Genomic DNA, 19,080 nt, shown 5'->3' with positions numbered 1-19,080 from the left:
TTTTGCAAAGGAATCGGTGATGACATAGAGTTCTTTTTAAAAATTCAGGAAGAAGCTTAATAAAATGTTTTCTTACTCCTTCTCGAACTTGATATACAGCGATTATATTAACAAATAATATTTGGAGTATATTAAATATTATTTCAGTTATATATTTATATATATGTATTTATGTAATAATATTTACTTTCAAGAAGCAAACACTCCCTTTCATAATTTCTAAATAATCTATAAACTGTGATCTTTTCATTCTTAAACTGAAATATACAAATTATATTGCTAATATAATTGTTTATATATAAAAGGTTGTTGTTCTGATAAATCGAGGTCTAAGTTGGCTTGATTTAAGCCACATAAATTAAGATTTCATTAAATATTGCAGGATTACTATAAATCAACAAATAATATTTGCAGTAAATTAAATATTTAAGTTATATTTATACAGATGTACATATGTATTTAACAATATTTACTATTAAAGAGCAAACACTTCCTTCCTTAACTGTTACTTAGGGAAATACAAGGAATCCCTTAAAATAAAAATATCTAAAATTGTCTGATTCTATACATATTTTTCTATAATTTATAATAATTTCCCTTTCCTCTATTTTCCTTCCAGGCTTCCTTGGCAGTTTCCTTTCGAAAGGATTAAAGACCAATCAGTTGGTTGTGAACACGGATGAGAAAACCCTGCGACCGGTTGCACGTCTAAAGGAACCGCGCGATCTTTTCGCCCTGCCTAAGGACAAGGACAATGACTGCTCACAGCAGGCCCCCAGATGGCCGGTTGAGTGCCAGGTGAGAGGGTAAAACACCAAACAAACAAAAGTCGCACAGGGGAATCCCCCAATACACAATTCTAGGACCCCCCAATCAATTCACACACACAGAGACAGACAGACACCTATTGAACTGGCTTCGAAGGACGAGGCTAAGGAGCTGTCCTAGATTTGTGTACTATGTGTCTGTCCCCGGGATGACGATGGCTTATTGAATGCCTTTGACACGCACCTTGTCTGCCAGGATGTGTCCCAGGACATGCGTGCCGCGCCTCATAAATATTAATGCACATAAAAAGACGGGCCTGGGTGGCAAAGTTGAAAGGGAAAGGGCAGGAAGCGCGACCTCGCTACGGCTATGGTTTTTTTTTCATATATTCTTTTTAAGGAGGAAGCTCCCAGAAATCCAAAGGCCACGCCACAGTACAACCTGCCTAAGTTCAATGCCCAACGAGTTTCTAAGCCTTATCTTTAAAAAGAATGATAGAAAGATTTATTTATAGAGTTTCAAAGTGGATTTAGTTCCTTTTTGTGCCAAAGGTTAATAGTCAAAGGATTAAAATGATTTATTTCAGGACTTTAGGAAACTCTAAACTCCAAACTTTCGCCTCAAAAGCACTCTCTCTTTCTCTCTCTCGAAAGGATACATAGATAGTTTATTCAATTTTCGGTTTAGCAAAGTTTGACTGTAACATAGTAGGTGGTATGTAGGCAGGCCCACCCCCTCCTCCCACTGTTCCCCTCGGCTGGCTCTCTATGTAGGTCAAATTGCAATAAAAAAATGAGAAAAAAAATAGAAAGAAAGGTGCACACACTAGCTTAACCCATGGCAGCGCCCCTGTTAAAAGCTGCTCGCCAATAAAGTGCAATGAAAATCCTTTCGTTTCCGCTTTCGAGATTTTTATTTATTTGGCTTTCCTCCCACACCCCCCGCTCTCCCAATCTTGCACTCTTTCGCCTAATTGTTGGCCAAGTCGTTTAGCATTGTTAACAATCGATTTTATTTATTTTGTACTCGAGATATTTGCATTTCGATTCGCTGCCAAATTGTGTTGGGCAAATATTACACATTACACACACGCCCCCTTAGCTCGTGCAGCGGCAAAACGCTGCTTGAATGGCAAACGATTTATTATGGGGTTGCTGGGGAGGGCAGGGGACTTCTGTCTCAGGGGTCAAACAACAAATTGGCCAACTGATTGATTAAACAGGCGGCGAAAGGCGAAGAGCGGCGGTAAATGAATCAATTGGAGGTCAATTGTTGAGCAATTTGTTGTGGCGCAATTTGAGTGAGGCGGAAAACAAAAGGAAGCCCAAACGCTAGCAGTCAACCGACCAACCAACCAATCAACCAAAATTTCCCTGTCAATTAACGTGGCTTGAAAGGAGCAACCCTGCCAAAAAAAAAAGAAAACACAACAAAACAAAACGCTATGAAAAACCCTCAATGAAAGGTACCAAAGCTTTTGAATTCGGAACCTCCAAATAGAAGTAAAGAAAGAAAAGGGAGAACATTTTACAAATATGTACATAAATTAGGTTTAAATTAAAAAGCGTCTTCATTTAAATTACAAATCTGATTTGGAAATTAAAATCCCATCAATATTTTCATTTCGAATTAAAACATTCGAATCAATAAAGAAGCTAGCTTTGCAGCCCGAAGTTTGTATACCCTTTAAAACCGATATAGTTACATTTATATAATTTATAATTTTAGACAGAAGCTTTTAAAAAAAAGAGAAGGAGTCCTTTTCGACCCTATAAATCATATATATTATTGATCAGCGTCAGCAGCCGAATCGATCTAGCCGTGTTCGGTAAAAAAATAAATTTTTGAAATTTTTTTAAAATTAAAATGTTCAAAAAATTAAAAAAAAAATTCCAAAATTTTTAATTTGTAAACAAAATATGTAGATTTATTAACCCCATAAAAACTAACCTAGGAAAGCTTTCCGAATTAAAATTAATGTATTTTTAACTGAGGTACGAATGATGAAACTTTGACTTTATAATAATTATAACACTTTTTTTGAAAGTCTCATCCAGATAGCCTTAAGGCTGAGAGACTAGTTTGCTTAGAAAAAACCTTGTGCTGCAGCTGTGCAAAACCTATTTAAGATTTTAAGTTTAAGTTTCTTAACTGTTTAGAGAATCAAGAAACAGAATTTTAAACTCAAATTTAGGCAAAAGTTTCTAATGACAAACCCATACTCACCACATTAGCTACTGCTCTACCGCTCGCACTTTTCACCTTTACCGCTGCCGTGTTACCGTTAGTTTGCTGCCTTCCCTTCTTCCGTTTCCTGTTTTTTATTTTTGTTTTATTTTCGGCTCCAGGCTCCAACACACAAAGTTGCGCAAACTGAAAATGCAATTAAAAGAGCAAAAATATAAATAAGAAGTCAGGAAAGTTTTCGGGGAAACGTCTTTCCCACGCTTCTCTTTTTTTCTCTGTCTCTTTTTCCTTTGGGTTTTCCGTTTGGCCATGGCGTTCAAAACGAGAATGCAAATAAAAAGTGAAATTACAACAACAAAAAAGTAAATAAATCGCCTTCAGTGTTGACTTGACATTTGTAATTGTGTTTTTTTTTTTTTTGCAATGACACTGGCATTGGCAATGGGCAACCAAAAAAAGTTTCATTTTCGTTTTTTCCTGCTGCAAATTTTCATTACCAGCAGAAAGAGAGAGATGTGTAGGGGAAAGGGAAAGAGAATAAACAAGCTAATTAGTTAGTTTAATAACAGACAATCGTAACATGAATAAGTAAATTCGAACTATGTAAAGGCAGGCAAAAAGCGAATGTCACGATTTACAACACTGGCTTTTTTGGGCACACGTCACAGGCAGAAAAGAGAGAGAGTGAGAGAAAGAGATAGAGATAGAGTGATAGAAAGAGTGGGGAAAGTAGAGGAGATGGAGATTGTAACAACAACTGACGCTGATATGTTTCAATTAAGCCATCCAACACACACACCCTCCCTACTCTTTCTCTCTCATATGTGTGTGTGTGTACCAGATTTGCATGTTTTAACGTCTTGTTTTGTGCACTGTGTGACAAAAACTCCAGAAATTTGAAGGATTTAAATTCTATGAAATATTAATGCAGGTTTAAACCAGGTTTTTAAGCGCCTTAAATGCATAGCAGTGGGAATTTTTTAGAATTTCCCCTGCTTGACACTTGAATTTCCAACAAGTATTAGTCCTGTAAACTTGTGGTACTGATTTCTTAAATCTAATATCTTTGGCTTTATCTTATATCTTTGTAATTAAGTTGCGAGGCTTTAAGAAATTCTTTCATTTGAATAAAGACTAGATTTGATTAAAATATTAATATTCAGGTAACAAGAAGCTCTTTATTCTAAAATAATTAAATTCGGGTATCTTTCATTATTAAAAACTTGGGAAAAAATTAATGAGAGCATTTTAAAATAGTCTGACATAATAATTCAACTAGTAAAAATAAATATCTATTCTCAAGGATATTTAAAAGCTCAACATTTGATTAGAATTTAATAACAACCTAACCACTGTGCATGTCTTACATGTGTAAGCATATCAAAAGGCTAAACAAATAAGCTGCTCAGAGCTCAGGCTTATGGGGGAAGAATTACAAGGAACGAAAAGACGACAAAAACAACAGCAGAATGACATCAAAGCCTCAACAGAGACAGCTGTGGTGGAAAGCGGGAGGAAAGGACATTTGAATGGGCAGCTTGGGGTTTTGGAACATTCAGGAAATTGTCATTTTGGAATTGCAACAAAAGGTCTTTTCTTACAAATTATTAGTATAGTATGATTGGCACTGGCCAATTTCCTTTTGAAGGACATATAAAATGATGAGAATATTTGCTGCAAAGAACAGCAGGTGCACAAAATTAATCGAAATAATATTCTACTGCCTTTAATCGAGCGATATCGTTCTAATATTAATAGCAATTAAGGAAATTAACTATTTAACACGATGGGTAATAATTAAAAGCTTTAATTGTGAGAAAACTAGAATGTGATTGCATAGAAATTATTTCCAAGACCTTGACTTCAGACAAGCCCCAATAAGTAGGCTATATTTTTCGTGGATTAGGGATGTGCAAAATCTATAAAATACCAATAAACCTATAAAAATATCAAGCTTATTGTCATATCAAAAATATTGTAAGCTTTAATATAGAAAAAAATATATAGTTCCGATATACAGTTCCGATTATATAGTTCCGATTATCACATATGTAACATATATATCTCAAAGTTAAAATATCGAATGTGTTTTTCTACTTTTGCATCAAATTTCCATAAAGTATACATTTATCGATATTTTTTAACACTCTACCGTACCCATTAATGGCAATTAATCATTAATTATCCTTATTATCCTTATCCCAGGTCATCGAGGAGCGCATCAAACACATTCCTTACGTGCCCGCAACACCGGAGCCACTCAATGCTCCAACTGGTAACGAGCTGAAGCCACGTCCCGTCGGCGAGGAGAACGGAATAGTTGTGTTCAGTTACAGTCCAATCAGCGCCGTTAATTACGTGAGTATATTTCATCCAAGAATCCCCTAACTATCCTCTGCACCTGCACTCAATCTAGTAATAATAATAATAATACTAAGGGAAGACTATAAACTAACTATCCATTACTAACTCAACGCTTTTCGTGACCAAATAAAAGTTAAAACATCGAACCTACAAATACGCAGGAAAAGCCCAAGGCGAAGAAGGGGGACGAGTCCAGTGATGAATCGGACTACTCCTCAGACTCTCACCAAGACTCCACGCCACCTAGCAGGGCCACACCCATGCGTCTGACTGGAGGCGGCGTTGGCGGCGCCTGTGAACGCATGAAGCTCAATAGCAGTGTCTCCAAGATGATCAATAGCGTGGACAATCGATCGACAAGCGCCTCCCTGGATGACAACGATGATTGCTACGATGATGATGAGTACGATACCTCCGGAGGCGGAGGCGAGGCTCGGGAGAAGGCCATTATCAAGGATCTCATTGAGGCCAAGAAGAAGCGTTACCAGGAGGAGGCAGCCACTCCCAACGGCGGCGGTGTTACAGCCCGAAATTCCAGGGCAGCCAGCAGGTCGGACGCTAGCAAGGAACCCAGCGGCGATATCGATGACATTTGGAAGAACAATACCAGCGAATACAAGCCCGCCTCACCGCACTACATCCTCAGCCAGTTTGGCAAGAAGGTCTCCAAGGCCATGATCGATCGCTTGGTGGAACATGACACTGATCAGGCGAATGGCACTGGACCAGCCACAGCTCCATCGGGATCACAAAAGGTATCGAGCAAGTTTGCCGTGACACCCTTTAAATTGCCCAAAACCAATTTGTCCCGCTTGGAGGCGGTCTTCAAGCAGACTGCTCCAAAGAAACCAGGTGTAGTCACTCCCAAGAACCGAAAACCAGTGGGAAAAGGGGTCGTCAGAAAACCGGAGGTGAAGGGAAAGGTTGTAACGAATGGGAAAATCGAAAAGAAAACGGGCAGAGAGAAGAATGGTAGCAACGATGAAACCAGTAGTTCCGATGAGGGCGAGGAGTCCGACCCGGATGGAGGCGCTACAGTCCGCCTGGCTGGTGGCGCTGAGAAGCCATCTTGCCCCGAGGTCGCCGGTCAGTCTGTTTCGGATACGGAAACCCTGGTGGGGGAGGATCGACCATCATGTAAGAATGGCCATAATTTTATAGATATTTCTTATGGGGATTACTTGGCCAAGCTTATCGTAATCCTCTAAAGAAATTGGAAAACTGAATAGTCTCCGTACTTCTCTCTATCTCTCAGTAAAATTTTAGTAAATCCCTTTCTTACTTCAAGTACTTCACAAGGAAGGCTTCAAGCCTTCAAAGCTTTTAAATACATGTAGAAAGATTTGTTAATAGTCAATAACTAGATCCTTTCGCCTGCCCACAGCTGGTGATCGGGATCAGGATCAATCCCTGATGGGCCAGAAAACAGAAGGGGATTCTCAGAAAACCAAACCCAATACCCATGCGTCTATTGTGGCAGCGGCGGCGGCATCAGCAGCTGCATCAGCTGCAGCAATGGCCAGGAAACGTCACCGAGGTCTAGAGGACCACATACTCAACCACCAAGAAGAGGTCAGGGCAATGGAAATGCTGGCCAAGAGCATCAAAATGGAAGCGGGAGTGGGAGTGGGAGCGGGACCGGGAGTGGGAGCGGGAGCGGGAGCGGGAACGGGAACGGGAACGGGAACGGGAATGGGCACTACTAGCACCACTAGCACCACTAGCAACGCTAGCACCCCTAGCACCACCACGACCACCCAAAGCGGCGGCGGTAACAATGTCTTTCGGCTGACCAAGGAGCAGTTCCAGCTGCTCCGTCCAATGGCCAGCCAGGAGACAACCACAAGTGCCACAAATTCAACGAGTACTAATCCGGATACGATCGATTCGTCGCAATCCTCTCTGTTTGATTTATCCCAAGCACAGTTCAGCCGATCGGCGGTCGGTGGCGCTCGCTTTGTGACCAACTGCCATCCAATGAATCCCGAGGAATACGATGGCCTGGAGTTTGAATCACGCTTCGAGAGCGGCAACCTGGCCAAGGCGGTGCAGATAACGCCCACCTACTATGAGCTCTACCTGCGTCCCGATCTCTATACCAGCCGCTCCAAGCAATGGTTCTACTTCCGTGTCCGTCGCACCCGACGCAAGATGCTCTACCGCTTCTCGATTGTCAATCTGGTCAAGTCGGATAGCCTTTACAACGATGGCATGCAGCCGGTAATGTATTCCACTTTGGGTGCCAAGGAGAAGAGCGAGGGCTGGCGGAGATGTGGCGAAAATATATGCTATTACCGCAATGATGATGAGTGAGTGTCTCTCTAAATCTCTCTTCCAAGAATCCTTTTTAATTGTTTTATTTACCCCACAGGAGTGCCAGCAATAGCGCCAATGAGGATGACGAGGATAACTCAACATACACGCTGACCTTCACCATTGAGTTCGAGCATGACGATGACACCGTGTTCTTTGCGCACAGCTATCCGTACACATATAGCGACCTGCAGGACTACCTCATGGAGATCCAACGTCATCCGGTCAAGTCCAAGTTCTGCAAGTTGCGTCTGCTCTGCCGCACGCTGGCGGGTAACAATGTCTACTACCTGACGGTGACGGCGCCCTCCACCACCGAAGAGAACATGCGGGTTAGAGCACAGAATATCTACTCTAGAATAAATCCTAATATCCTTCCTCCTATAGCGAAAAAAATCTATTGTGGTATCGGCTAGAGTGCATCCCAGTGAGACGCCGGCATCGTGGATGATGAAGGGCCTGATGGACTTCATTACCGGTGATACAACGGTGGCCAAGCGATTGCGGCATAAATTCATTTTCAAACTGGTGCCGATGCTAAATCCGGATGGAGTTATTGTGGGCAATACCCGTAACTCCTTGACCGGCAAGGATCTTAATCGCCAGTACCGCACGGTCATACGCGAGACATATCCATCCATTTGGTATACCAAAGCCATGATTAGAAGGTGAGTAAATGGGAAAATTCAAAACAATAGTTGAGTGTATTAACTCGTAAGATCAATTAATGATCAATGATCCTAATTATTAGGTTCATAGCAAAATGTAACTCTTTCCGAGAATAATAGCATCTGTAGCATACATATCAGCGCTACAAGTGAGCTTAACAGCGCCTTAACAGCGCTTTTAGTGCACGTAACAGCACTTTAAATTATCATATCATATCATAAAACTTTGAATGACCTTAACAGCACATTTAGTGCGAATAAAAGAATACCATTGCATACTGTGCGCGCAACAATGTTGTTTTTAGGTTATAACAGAACTTATATGATACATAACAGTCCTGAAAGTGCACATAACAGCGCCTTAAGTATGCATTACAGCGCTTAAGTGTTTATAGCAATGTCTTTTCAAGGCATAACTGAACTTGCAATGCTCATAACAGGACATATAACGCAATAACAGAATAACATTGCATACAACTATATTTTTGTGGAGTATAACAGAACTAATAGTATGCAAAGCAGCGCTCTTAGTGCTAAGTGCTCTTAAGTATGCATAACAGCGCCTCAAACATGCATAACAGCGCCTTAAGTGTGCATAACAGCGCCTTAAGTTTGCATAACATAATCCTTAAGTATGCATAACAGCACTTTCAGTGCGCATTATAGCTTAGCATCACATATTGTCCGCAGAACTATATTTTTCTAGATTAAAGATAAAACTTTTTATCTAAGAATATGATCTTAGAAATACATAATCCTCATAATTTACAGACTGATTGAGGAATGCGGCGTGGCCATGTACTGTGATATGCACGCTCACTCACGTAAGCACAATATATTCATATATGGCTGTGAGAATAAGCGGAATCCGGAAAAGAAGCTCACCGAGCAGGTCTTTCCACTGATGCTGCACAAGAACAGTGCGGATCGTGTAAGTAAAACACCTCTTACTCCTATTTCTACAGCAAAATATAAACCCAAACTGATTCATCAATATCTCTAACCACAGTTCTCCTTCGAGAGCTGCAAATTTAAGATCCAGCGAAGCAAGGAGGGCACCGGACGCATTGTCGTCTGGATGCTGGGCATTACCAATAGCTATACAATCGAGGCCTCCTTTGGTGGCTCCTCGCTGGGATCCCGCAAGGGAACGCACTTCAGCACGCAGGTGAGTCGAGCTTCGATCCTTTTAGCGCTCACAGAGGTGTATAATACGGATATCCTGGATATCATTTGCAGGATTACGAGCACATGGGACGAGCATTTTGCGAGACACTATTGGATTATTGCGACGAGAATCCAAACAAAGTAAAGCGGCACGCAAAGTTATTTAAGCAAATCAAAAAGATAAGAAAACGCGAGAAACGCGAACAGAAAGCATTGAAATTACAGAAATTGGCCGATCAGGGATGTATAATTAATGATAAATTGAAAGTGAAGCGTTCTGTGGAGAAAAGTGTCTCCTAGGAACTGTCTACCGTCTGTTATCGATACACACACGCACACACACACACTAACATAAACACGTCGCTATGTTATCGTTGACTTTCGCAATCGTTAATCGTAAATTGTTAATTGTTAATCGTAATGTAATCGCAACTGTTGTCGCTGCCTTCAAAAAGAAAATTATGAAAAATGTGTCGTAAAAACGCTGCTGTGCTGATCCATAATATATATACACACACACACACACACCTATCAGGGATGCCACAGAGATGCTATGGTTTTGAAATCCTTATATATCAAAAATATCATTGCATACTTTTAAGTATCTTTTTTAAAGATTATTAAACATTTAAAGCGACTGTTTTGGCATCCCTGCATAACACACAACACCAAACATCGGCCAGACTCCCTGAATATATATATATAACTATATTTATATATATATTGCATATATTGTATACGATCGGGAATTACGTACATACATATGTGCGGCATTATATTAATTTGAATGCTGTCTATTTGCGCGAATCGCAGGTTTTCTAATGTTTTTGACCTCCCCAGCTGCGTGGAAAGGATATCCTATCCACGCAACGGGTTTCACCTGTTTACAGTATATACCCTAAGCTAGCATATATATGTATATATCACTTTGATCCCGCACAAACGTATATAGATACAGCACAGCATCGCCAGGCACTATCTAGAGCTCTCTTTAAACTTAATTTTAATTCTATAATTCGCGATATTTTCTCAATGTTGCCAGCTTAGTGAGTAAGCCACGTAATCGTATTATTATATCCAAGAAATATTATTATTATTTAATAAAATGAAAACCAAAAAAGAAATATCACATAAATACACACATAGATTTTTGATTTCTGTCACTGATATATCGGCTTTGTAGAGCTTCTATTCTTTTGTAATTCGCTTGCTTTTATATTTATTTTGTTTTATTTACATTTCTAACATTTAATATTTTCTTTTAGCCGGCAGTGTTTGATTTCTAACTAATCCAAATACATTAACATTTACAATAGATTTTAAATTTACTCAAACAACAGGACAGACTACGTTCCAAAATCATCGAAAGACTGATGCGAGAAGGCTCGAGTGCCGACGAGCCATTGAATATACCTCTGTCGGATTACTCAAGGTATGTATCTTGTATAAAACCCAATAGGAATGGATTTATCAATATATAAATCAATATTCTAGCATTGCAATAAATGTAGATATTGATATTTTGGGTTAATTTAACGGACAAGAATATTTGAAGAAAGATGGAAATCATTTGAGTACAATAGATCGCATAGTTGATAAATCATAACTAATTCTTCCTCTCGATAAACCCTGTATGTCGACATCAGTTCTTTGGTTTGATTTATAAGATCCAATATAAAGAGAAGAGACAAAAATTAAATCAAATTGTTGTACATATTTATACCTTTTTAGAGGATTTATAATATTAGTTAGAAGCTTATAAATATGTAAAGGAGTCATTTCCGACCCTATAAATCATATATATTCTTGATCAGCATTAACAGCCGAGTTTATCTAGCCATCTCAGGATAAAATTTTTTTTTTTTTTAATTTTCCATTTTTTTGAAAAAAAAGAAAAAGAAAGGTTAAAGGAAAGGAAAAGTTAAAATTGGCAAAATTTCGATTTTTTTTAAATTTAAAATTGAATAACCCGAATAACCTATTAAAAACTAACATAAATCAGCTTTCCGAATCAAAATTAATGCATTTTTGGCTTAATTATGAGTTTTTAAAACTTATAATTATTGATTCAAATAATACGAATACCTTGACATAACTTTTATATTATTGGATACCAATTTTAAAGGGTTGGGGTTTCCCGCAGTTGATTTCTTTACTTGTTTTCAATAATATCGATCATTTAAATTTTGATATATCATATTTAATGATATTTCAGATAAGAAAATTGAGCTAGCTATTTTAGTCTGGCTTATCCTCTCAATATATCCTTCACATAATCAATGTTTCTGTTGACTACTAACCCCTTATTCCCCCCAATACTCCATCTCTGTTACAATAATTAAACCCAACTAGTGACGAGGGAAATTGCAGCTCCAGCTCGGATAATGAGGGCAAGCACTCGATAACGGCATCTGATCTGGAGGGACCTTGCTGTGCGCCCACCCGAGCACCACCAAGTTCTCCGGAGGTGATCCATGAGATACGCAAGGTAAGAGAGTCTCCTTTTTGTACCACAACCCATTTGGCGTCACAGAATAATAAGGATAAAAAATCAATTATTTACTTCAATATTTTTATGGAGAAAAGCTTAGAAAAGTGGCGTCAAGTGGGTTAATCCATTGATCTAATCCTCACTATTGCCCTACTGCACTACACACACACACAGTTCCGTATGCGACGCATGCGCAAAGTTATGCACGAGCTGGACAAGATCTACTTCACGCCGCTGTTTCAACGCAAATTCAAGACACTGATCAAGTTGAAACGAAGGCGCCACAAGTTGGGCGGCAAGTCGCCGACTCCCCCTGTCCCGGTTGCCAAGCGCCCGCGTGGTGGCCAGGCCACTGATGTGCCCACAAAGCCACCGGCCACGGCCACAGCCACGGCAGCGGCAGCAGCAGCCGGAGTAATTGCAGCCGCAGCTGCAGGACAGTTCAAACAACGCAAGCCGGCGATAGGCAAGAAGCCCATAAAGCGTCTAAAAGGTGGCTATGTCCGGACTTCGGACAGTAGCGATAGTGTGACCTCCTCACAGTCAGAGTCCTGTCGTGACCAGGAAACCTCCAGCAATGCAGCCGGGCAGGCAAAGCGTAAGGTCAGTGGCGCCTCTGCACCAAAGAAGACGGTCAGTAAGAAGAAAAAGAAGTTTATGCCCACGGAAAAGAAGAAGCCGGAGGTGACTGTAAAGCCGCAGGTGAACCGGAACTTCCGACTGTGGCTGGCCAATCGGTGTATCTACATCTATCGCCGGAAGAAGGTAGCAAATTATAACCCAGTGATTCGTTCTTTTCTCCATCAACAAGTGCCTTAAAGCTCTTACTCTTTGGTTTCACTTAGGGCATAGTTGGTAGACAAAAATAATAAATAACCGGGTTCCCAAGCGCACCACTAGCACCTAGCACTAACCACTGGTCACCCATGCCTTTCTCCCGTATCTCCCCATCTAACCCATTTAGTCCCAGCAGACGCGACGCACCAAGTTGAGGAGCAAGCAGACCAAGAAGCGCGGCGAGGTGGTGCGCACCACTCTGGATCTGCCCACCACCGACCCTGGCTCGGATCTCCACTTCTCCACCGACGACGAGGAGCACTCACCCACAGCCGGTCAGAATGGTTACGGAGCAGTGGCGCCACTCCGGCACACGCTCCTCCAGAGTGATCTGCAACGACGCTATATCGAGGAAATTGGCGACACTGTGGTCCAGAAACCGAAAGCAGCTCATATGCCACCGGAATTGATAGTGACCACGCCATCGAAAAGCGGTACTCCAGGTGCTGGCGGCGTCAAGAAGATGGAGATCTTCAAGTTGACACCACGCACTGCTCCGGAACTGGACACTGGCAGAGCGGCAGGAGGTGGAGGTGGAGGTGGTCAACAAGTGGGCATGAATCAGAGGCAATCTGGTGGCATGGCAACGGGAGGAACGACTGCCAGACGTACCTACTCCTGGCACAATCTCGATCAGCAGCAGGACATACCCACGGGAAATGGAGGAGGACAAAGCGGCAAGGGCAACGGTGGTAGCTTCTACATTGGAGAACCTAAGCCATCAGTGAAGGCAATGCCCAAACAGGCCAACAGAAGGTAAGCTCTAAATCCAACATCCTAACATCCCTATATATATATATATATATCTATCTTTTCCTGACTTCAAGGAGTGTTCCGCACAACTTCATACCCCAGCGAAATGGCGGAAATGCGCCCACCGCAGATGATCTGCAGCTGAAGCTTTCCCTAAAGAAAAAGGTCTGGACAGGGGCACATGGCGGTGATGCGGACGGACGTCCATTGGCTTGGTATAAGGGTCACTCAGTGGCCGGCCCTCAGATGTCCAGCAATACAACAGCAACGGGCATCCGCAGTGCCGGTGGAGGAGGAGGAGCAAATGGAAATGCACAAAACCGAACTATGTTTCCATCCAACGGAAGGGAGGCGATGGCAGCAGCAGCTAGCAATGCTACTATAAACATGGGCATGCCCCCCGTCTTTATGGGAGCTCCACGAAAGCCGAAGAAACTGGAGCAGGTGGATTTGTTCAAGTGAGTAGAGAAACGCAGGAGAAATCCCCTTCAACCATTTCATAATTCGAATCAACTTCCCTTTTTGCGCAGCGCCTGTTCCCAGAAATTGATTATGTGGCAGCAGCAACAGCAGGAGGACCCCAAGCGCTCCCAGCCAGCACAACAGCAGCTGCCGCAGCGACTGATGAAGGTGGAGGACGCAACGCGGGACCGTGATCGTGAACGGGAACGGGACCGAGAGCAGCAACAGCGAGAGATAATACGCGCCTTCCGGCCCATTCAAGTTGGCAAGAAGACCGCAGCTGGCATGGGACAGGGTAAGTCCCAGCAACAGCAGCACGGCCTGGTCTCCGAGGTCTCCGGCGGCGGCAAGGTGAAGCGCAAGTCCAGCAGCATGATGAAGATAGCAGAGACCACGCAGCTGGTGACTCGGTTTGCCCGCAATCGTAGCAGTGCCGGTGGATCGGCGGTGCAGCAACAGCAGCAGCAGCAGCATCAACAGATGCAGCAGCACCATCACCATCACCAGCGAATGATGCTCAAGAACCAGGGAGGAGCTGGAAGCATGCCCGGGCGCATGCACTCCGCCGGAGTCTTAGTTGGACGTGGCCCCAACAAATTCAAGACCGGCGGACTGGTGATCACAGCGGTGCAGCAACCGGCAAAGATGCCAGGCGGCAATGGCAGCAGCAACTCCCGCCGCATGCGTAACGCCGCTGCTGGAACATTGCAGGCCAAGAGCAGCTCGACGGGAGTCGTCAATCAACTGTCTGGAGCGATGCAGTTCCAGCGCAACAGTAACAGCAACGGCGGCGGAGGTGGCAGCAGCAGCGGCACACTGGCACCCAACAAGTCGCAGACGGGCATCTCACTGGATACTGTCAATTTGGTGCGCAAGGTGAAGACCAAGCTGAAGAAGCGCAAATCTCGCACCCTGTCCACTGGGGCGGCGCCCAAGTAGAGTCAGTCACGCCCAGAGTGTCCAGAAATTGCATCCTACGGCTTACGAACCCCCCGATCGATAACCCATATCCTTGGACTTCTTGACACCGTTCAATTGTTCAAAAGAGACCAAAATTGCAGTCGAAGAGAAGAACCTTTCGCATCAAGTTGAAGTTTGTTGAAAACGCAAAACGCAAGAAATGATAGGGAAATAATTAGCAAAATTAATGAAATAATTCATATATGTATGTATGTATCCCCGTAGTCTGTGTTTCCTAAATAATCCCAATTTCTGTACCTACACTTAATCCCTAAAATAATGTTGAAAATCCATGGTGTGTGTTGTTTTCGTTATTGTTTCGTTCGTTTTTTGTTTTTGGTATTTCGTTGGCGATGGCAGTTTTCTATTGAGATTTCCAATAAAAATATAAAAAATAAACCAAACCACGAGGAGGGCGAGGATTTCTAACTAGTGCGGGGGAGTGGCAGGTTATGTGTGGGACGAGGTGGACAGTTAGTAAATAAATAATGCTGACCACTGACCGAAAAAATCAATTACGCACATGTCCGGCACGGCACGGAAGAGAAAAGGGACCCACTTAGCCGCAGGACGACGTTGCAGTGGCTTACGTACCTCCGGCACCCAATGCTGACGTCTCGCCTCGTTCTCACTCTTGCGTCTCACTCCTCTGCACAATTCACGGCGCGGTTATCCAGTCAATCGCTCGAAAAACCACCGAAATGTTTAAACTTTTTTTGTAAACAAACCGTTGCCCAATTGTGACCTCTAGTGATGGCAACAATGACGACCGATTAATCGAAAGCTTTCGATAGATAGGCCAATATGTGAAAGTTATCGATATGATTGAAAGTTAATCGAATATTTAAGGTGTTTATATTAATTGAACGTTATTTTTAAACCAGTAATAAAATGTTTTAAACTGGCTCTCGCAAATTCAAGAACTTCACTCTTATTTTTTTACCAATACTTGGAGTTTATTTGCTTTGATTTATTTGTTATATTGTATATATACCCAAGCCATTATGCTAGATTAGACTACGTACACATGCATGTGAGAGACGTGTGTGTTTCTGTATACTGGTTAAGTGTTGTGTCCTGGTCAACTCATTCCACATCATGTCCTGCTTCACTGCACATCATCACTCTCCTTCCTTTCTAATATATAGTTAGTATATAGTTAATAATTTTGTTCCTGCGGGCGGGGGAAGCAGCATTGATTTAACCTAAAGCTAATGGATACTACGAATAAATAGAGTTAACGCAAAGCTAAAACAAAAAGTGGAGACCGGCTCTCTACACATTCACGGCATTCTGCAGGGCCGTCTTGTCATCCACGATGATGTTGGCCGCCGTTGTGGTCGGATTGGAGCTGAGCAACTGCTTGGTGGACGAGCTGGAGGAGTAGCTGTCGCTGGAGCTGCGTGTGGACGCCGAGTTGCCGCTAATCGGGCTGTCGAGCATGTCTACGGGTGTAGCAAGCAAACGAAATTTAATTGTATGAAATACAGGGAATATCACGATCTAATTACCTGGCAGCGAGCTAACATTGTTGGACTTGAGGTCCACGACCGTGGTCGTCGTCGATCCGGAGCCAACCATGTTACCCACCGAGGTGGACTTTTTGTGCAGGTTCTTTTTCATGGCACTGCTGAAGCCGACAACGACGCCGCCGCCGCCAGCGGAGGGTCCTCCTCCCACGCCAGCTGATCCGCCTACAGAGCCAACACTCCTGCCTGCTCCTAGTCCCAGTCCCAACACGTTTCCGCCGATGCCAGCAGCGCCCAAAGGATCGCCTCGATCCGTGGGACACAGCGGGCTCAATATGGAGTTTTGAGTATCTTCGGGTGTGTAATAATCCGAATCGTCGGCTTGCGGCTCGCCTGGGGATGCCACTCCTCCGCCTCCGCCGCTAAGTTCTGGCCTCGGTTTGGTGCGTTTTAACGAGGAGCTTTTTTTGCCGCCGTTTGGCTCCTCGGACACTCCATCTCCGCCGCCACCGCCGACACTCTTATCCACATCATCCGCTTCTAGACAGGCCACCACTTGCTTCAGGGATTTGCTGGACATGTTCTTGGCCTTGCTGCCGGGCGATAGGAGCGGCGAAAGCTTTTCGTTTTCACTGTCCACATCGTCATCGGTGCCCGCTGAGCCGTCACCACCAGAACCGGTTCCTTGGGACCTGGGATACTTGCGCTCGTTAACGATCTGCAGCTTATCCTGCTTCAGCTCTGGAGAATTGCCTGCTCCCCCCAGTGTGGGCGACGTGCAGGTGGCCGTGCTTGCCTTCTTCTTCTGCTCGGTCTCGATTTCCACCACGGACAGGGCCGAGGAAGAGCCGTTACCTCCGCCGGACTGATTGGTAATGGTGCCCACCTCACTTGTCGAAGTGCATGTGGAGGCGTTCTTCTTGATCTTCGGCCTTCGCTGGCTGCTGGACTTGATGGGGGAAGTGGCCTTGATGTCACCGCCACTGGTCATTGTTGAGGCGGCCACTGTGCCGGCAGAGTCCGTAATATCATGATCACTGGTCCTATAAAATAATTAATAATAGTCACAGCTCATAGGTACTCCCCCTGCCGAGAGGAACTCACCTGGCTCTGGCCACATACTGCGGCGGTCCATTGAGTGCCTCAATAAGAGAGACAGGAATGTATCCCGGCGGCACGTCCACCGGTGCCGGCTCCCCGGCTGTCGACGTGGGCGTGTTCTGATGTAGCACATGTGTTGCGATGCCCTTCTGCACGGCTCGGATCTGGAGCAGGGCGCGGAACGGAGCCCGACAAATGGGGCAGTTATTGGCCTGATAGCGCAACGAGTCCGCACACGAATTGCACAGGCACAAGTGGCGGCATGGCAGTATTAGGGTGTCCCTGGTCTCACTCATGCAGATGACACACTCGCTGCCATGGTCGTCGATCTCCTCGTCCAGCGATGACTTATTTACCGCTTTGTTCTCGATGCCGTAGATCTCCTGCAGCAGATAGCACAGGCCGTCAACGAAGATCTTCTGCTTCAGAGCACGCAGCACATAGCTACCGCTTTCCGGATGATGGTCAATCACGCATATTGTGGTGTGCGATTGCCGGCACTCGTCGCTGCCCTCCTCCACCACACAATGGATGGCCACTGGGTACTGTTCACGACCGGGGCTGTAGCCCAGCTCGTCCTCAGGCATCTGCTGCGGGTTAAAGATGTGGCTCGGCTGCGAGAAGCACTGATTGATGCCTTTCTCGTAGTGGTACGTCTCGGAGGTGAGGCCCTCACGCGGCACCAGCGTCACACCACTGGGACTCACATCCTCCGAGCAGAAGTAATAGATGGTAATGGCGCACTTGGCATCCGAATCGAAGGTGAACTCGATGTTGTACGTGCTGGGTGGCGGCGGCGGCGGTGGCGTCAGGTCAACATCACCACTTCCCAGGCCCATCGAGCAGAGTACATTACCATCCACATCTTCGATGGTCACATTCGACTTGTCCTTGTCCTTCTCCTTTTCCCTCTCCTTCTCCCGCTCCAGCTCTTTCACACGCTCCTTTATCTCCTTCTCTCGATCCTTTACCTTGGGCTTCTCAGGCACGATTAGCTTAGAGTCCTTGGGCACACGGACAAAGCGCACAGACTCCTTACGGATGTTCACCAGACTCTTTAGTGTCTTCGTCGGCTCATTAGGCTGCGGGGGTGGATAGGGGAAGGCGGTGGGCCTGTTGCCCAGAAAGTTCAGATCGGCGTTCTCGCCAAACAGGTACGACTCCGGCTGCGGAGTGTCGAAACGTTCGCCGCCCATGATGAAGTGCGTGCCAAAGAAGTTGCCCATTCGCGGTGGATACTTGTAGGCATGATTCGTGCTGGGATCAGCCTCCTCCACTGCTGCGTTCTGCCTGCTCACAAAGTTGCCCATTTGGGGGTGCGGTATCTGGATGCTACGGATCCGCTTTTCGCTGGTATTCTTCCCCAATATAAGCTTTTTTTCCTCGTTGGTTTACTTTTTTTCCCGATTATTATTTTCTTTTTTTATTGCTTTCTTTCACCAATCAGTGTGACCGTGTCGGAACAATCAAGAAAAACCAACAAATCGTTAAGCCTCAATAGCAGTTTAAAATATATCGAATGTGATAGACTCGATAGTTA

At 44.1% G+C, this 19,080-nt stretch overlaps 3 protein-coding genes across 28 annotated transcripts in view; 1 reads left to right on the top strand and 2 right to left on the bottom strand.

The window, feature by feature from the left end:
• The window catches only part of Nna1 (Nna1 carboxypeptidase), a 33,004-nt gene extending 17,630 nt beyond the window's left edge, over nucleotides 1–15,374 (top strand). For 3 of the 25 annotated variants that reach the window (XM_020942278.2, XM_086839184.1, XM_086839185.1), the window contains 15 exons: nucleotides 620–798; nucleotides 5,161–5,313; nucleotides 5,481–6,074; nucleotides 7,246–7,628; nucleotides 7,691–7,964; nucleotides 8,020–8,300; nucleotides 9,072–9,231; nucleotides 9,310–9,468; nucleotides 9,540–9,707; nucleotides 10,784–10,899; nucleotides 11,820–11,955; nucleotides 12,133–12,723; nucleotides 12,923–13,551; nucleotides 13,623–14,006; nucleotides 14,079–15,374. In XM_020942278.2, coding sequence (XP_020797937.2) covers nucleotides 620–798; nucleotides 5,161–5,313; nucleotides 5,481–6,074; nucleotides 7,246–7,628; nucleotides 7,691–7,964; nucleotides 8,020–8,300; nucleotides 9,072–9,231; nucleotides 9,310–9,468; nucleotides 9,540–9,707; nucleotides 10,784–10,899; nucleotides 11,820–11,955; nucleotides 12,133–12,723; nucleotides 12,923–13,551; nucleotides 13,623–14,006; nucleotides 14,079–14,949 — 5,078 coding nt within the window. In that variant the 3' untranslated portion in view covers nucleotides 14,950–15,374. Of the gene's footprint in view, nucleotides 1–619; nucleotides 799–5,160; nucleotides 5,314–5,480; nucleotides 6,457–6,703; nucleotides 7,629–7,690; nucleotides 7,965–8,019; nucleotides 8,301–9,071; nucleotides 9,232–9,309; nucleotides 9,469–9,539; nucleotides 9,709–10,783; nucleotides 10,900–11,819; nucleotides 11,956–12,132; nucleotides 12,724–12,922; nucleotides 13,552–13,622; nucleotides 14,007–14,078 lie in introns of all 25 variants that reach the window. The other 22 variants (XM_020942273.2, XM_086839179.1, XM_086839178.1 and 19 more) reach the window with 15 other exon arrangements.
• The window catches only part of Nadsyn (NAD synthetase), a 44,029-nt gene extending 28,261 nt beyond the window's left edge, over nucleotides 1–15,768 (bottom strand). The window contains exons 1-2 of one of the 2 annotated variants that reach the window (XM_086839197.1): nucleotides 15,474–15,768; nucleotides 2,995–3,141 (exon numbers count right to left, since the gene is read on the bottom strand). The gene's annotated coding sequence lies outside the window, so the exon portion shown is untranslated. The remainder of the gene's footprint in view (nucleotides 1–2,994; nucleotides 3,142–15,473) is intronic. The other variant, XM_020942280.2, reaches the window with a different exon arrangement.
• Nucleotides 15,769–15,904: 136 nt separating this feature from the next.
• Nucleotides 15,905–19,024, bottom strand: Mrgn1 (Mahogunin ring finger 1). Its single transcript, XM_020963016.2, has 3 exons — nucleotides 17,544–19,024; nucleotides 16,482–17,482; nucleotides 15,905–16,415 (listed from the first exon to the last, which is right to left on the bottom strand). Exons 1-3 carry the CDS (start codon nucleotides 18,848–18,850, stop codon nucleotides 16,246–16,248), a joined length of 2,478 nt encoding a protein of 825 aa, XP_020818675.1. The 5' UTR covers nucleotides 18,851–19,024; the 3' UTR covers nucleotides 15,905–16,245.
• Nucleotides 19,025–19,080: the final 56 nt, after the last annotated feature.

This window comes from Drosophila serrata, unplaced genomic scaffold, assembly GCF_035046125.1.
Source record: "Drosophila serrata isolate PLE 108 unplaced genomic scaffold, ASM3504612v1 contig_362, whole genome shotgun sequence".
In the NCBI taxonomy this organism is placed as follows: Eukaryota; Metazoa; Arthropoda; class Insecta; order Diptera; family Drosophilidae; genus Drosophila; species Drosophila serrata.
Note: the sequence above shows the minus strand (reverse complement) of the source record. Positions and strands in the feature narration are given on the sequence as shown.

Coding starts and splice junctions, on each gene's coding strand:
- Mrgn1 (XM_020963016.2), bottom strand. CDS start 18,850: ATGGGCAACTTTGTGAGCAGGCAGAACGCAGCAGTGGAGGAGGCTGAT. Junction 17,483..17,543: donor CAGTATGTGGCCAGAGCCAG/GTGAGTTCCTCT, acceptor ATTATTTTATAG/GACCAGTGATCATGATATTA. Junction 16,416..16,481: donor CAATGTTAGCTCGCTGCCAG/GTAATTAGATCG, acceptor CTACACCCGTAG/ACATGCTCGACAGCCCGATT.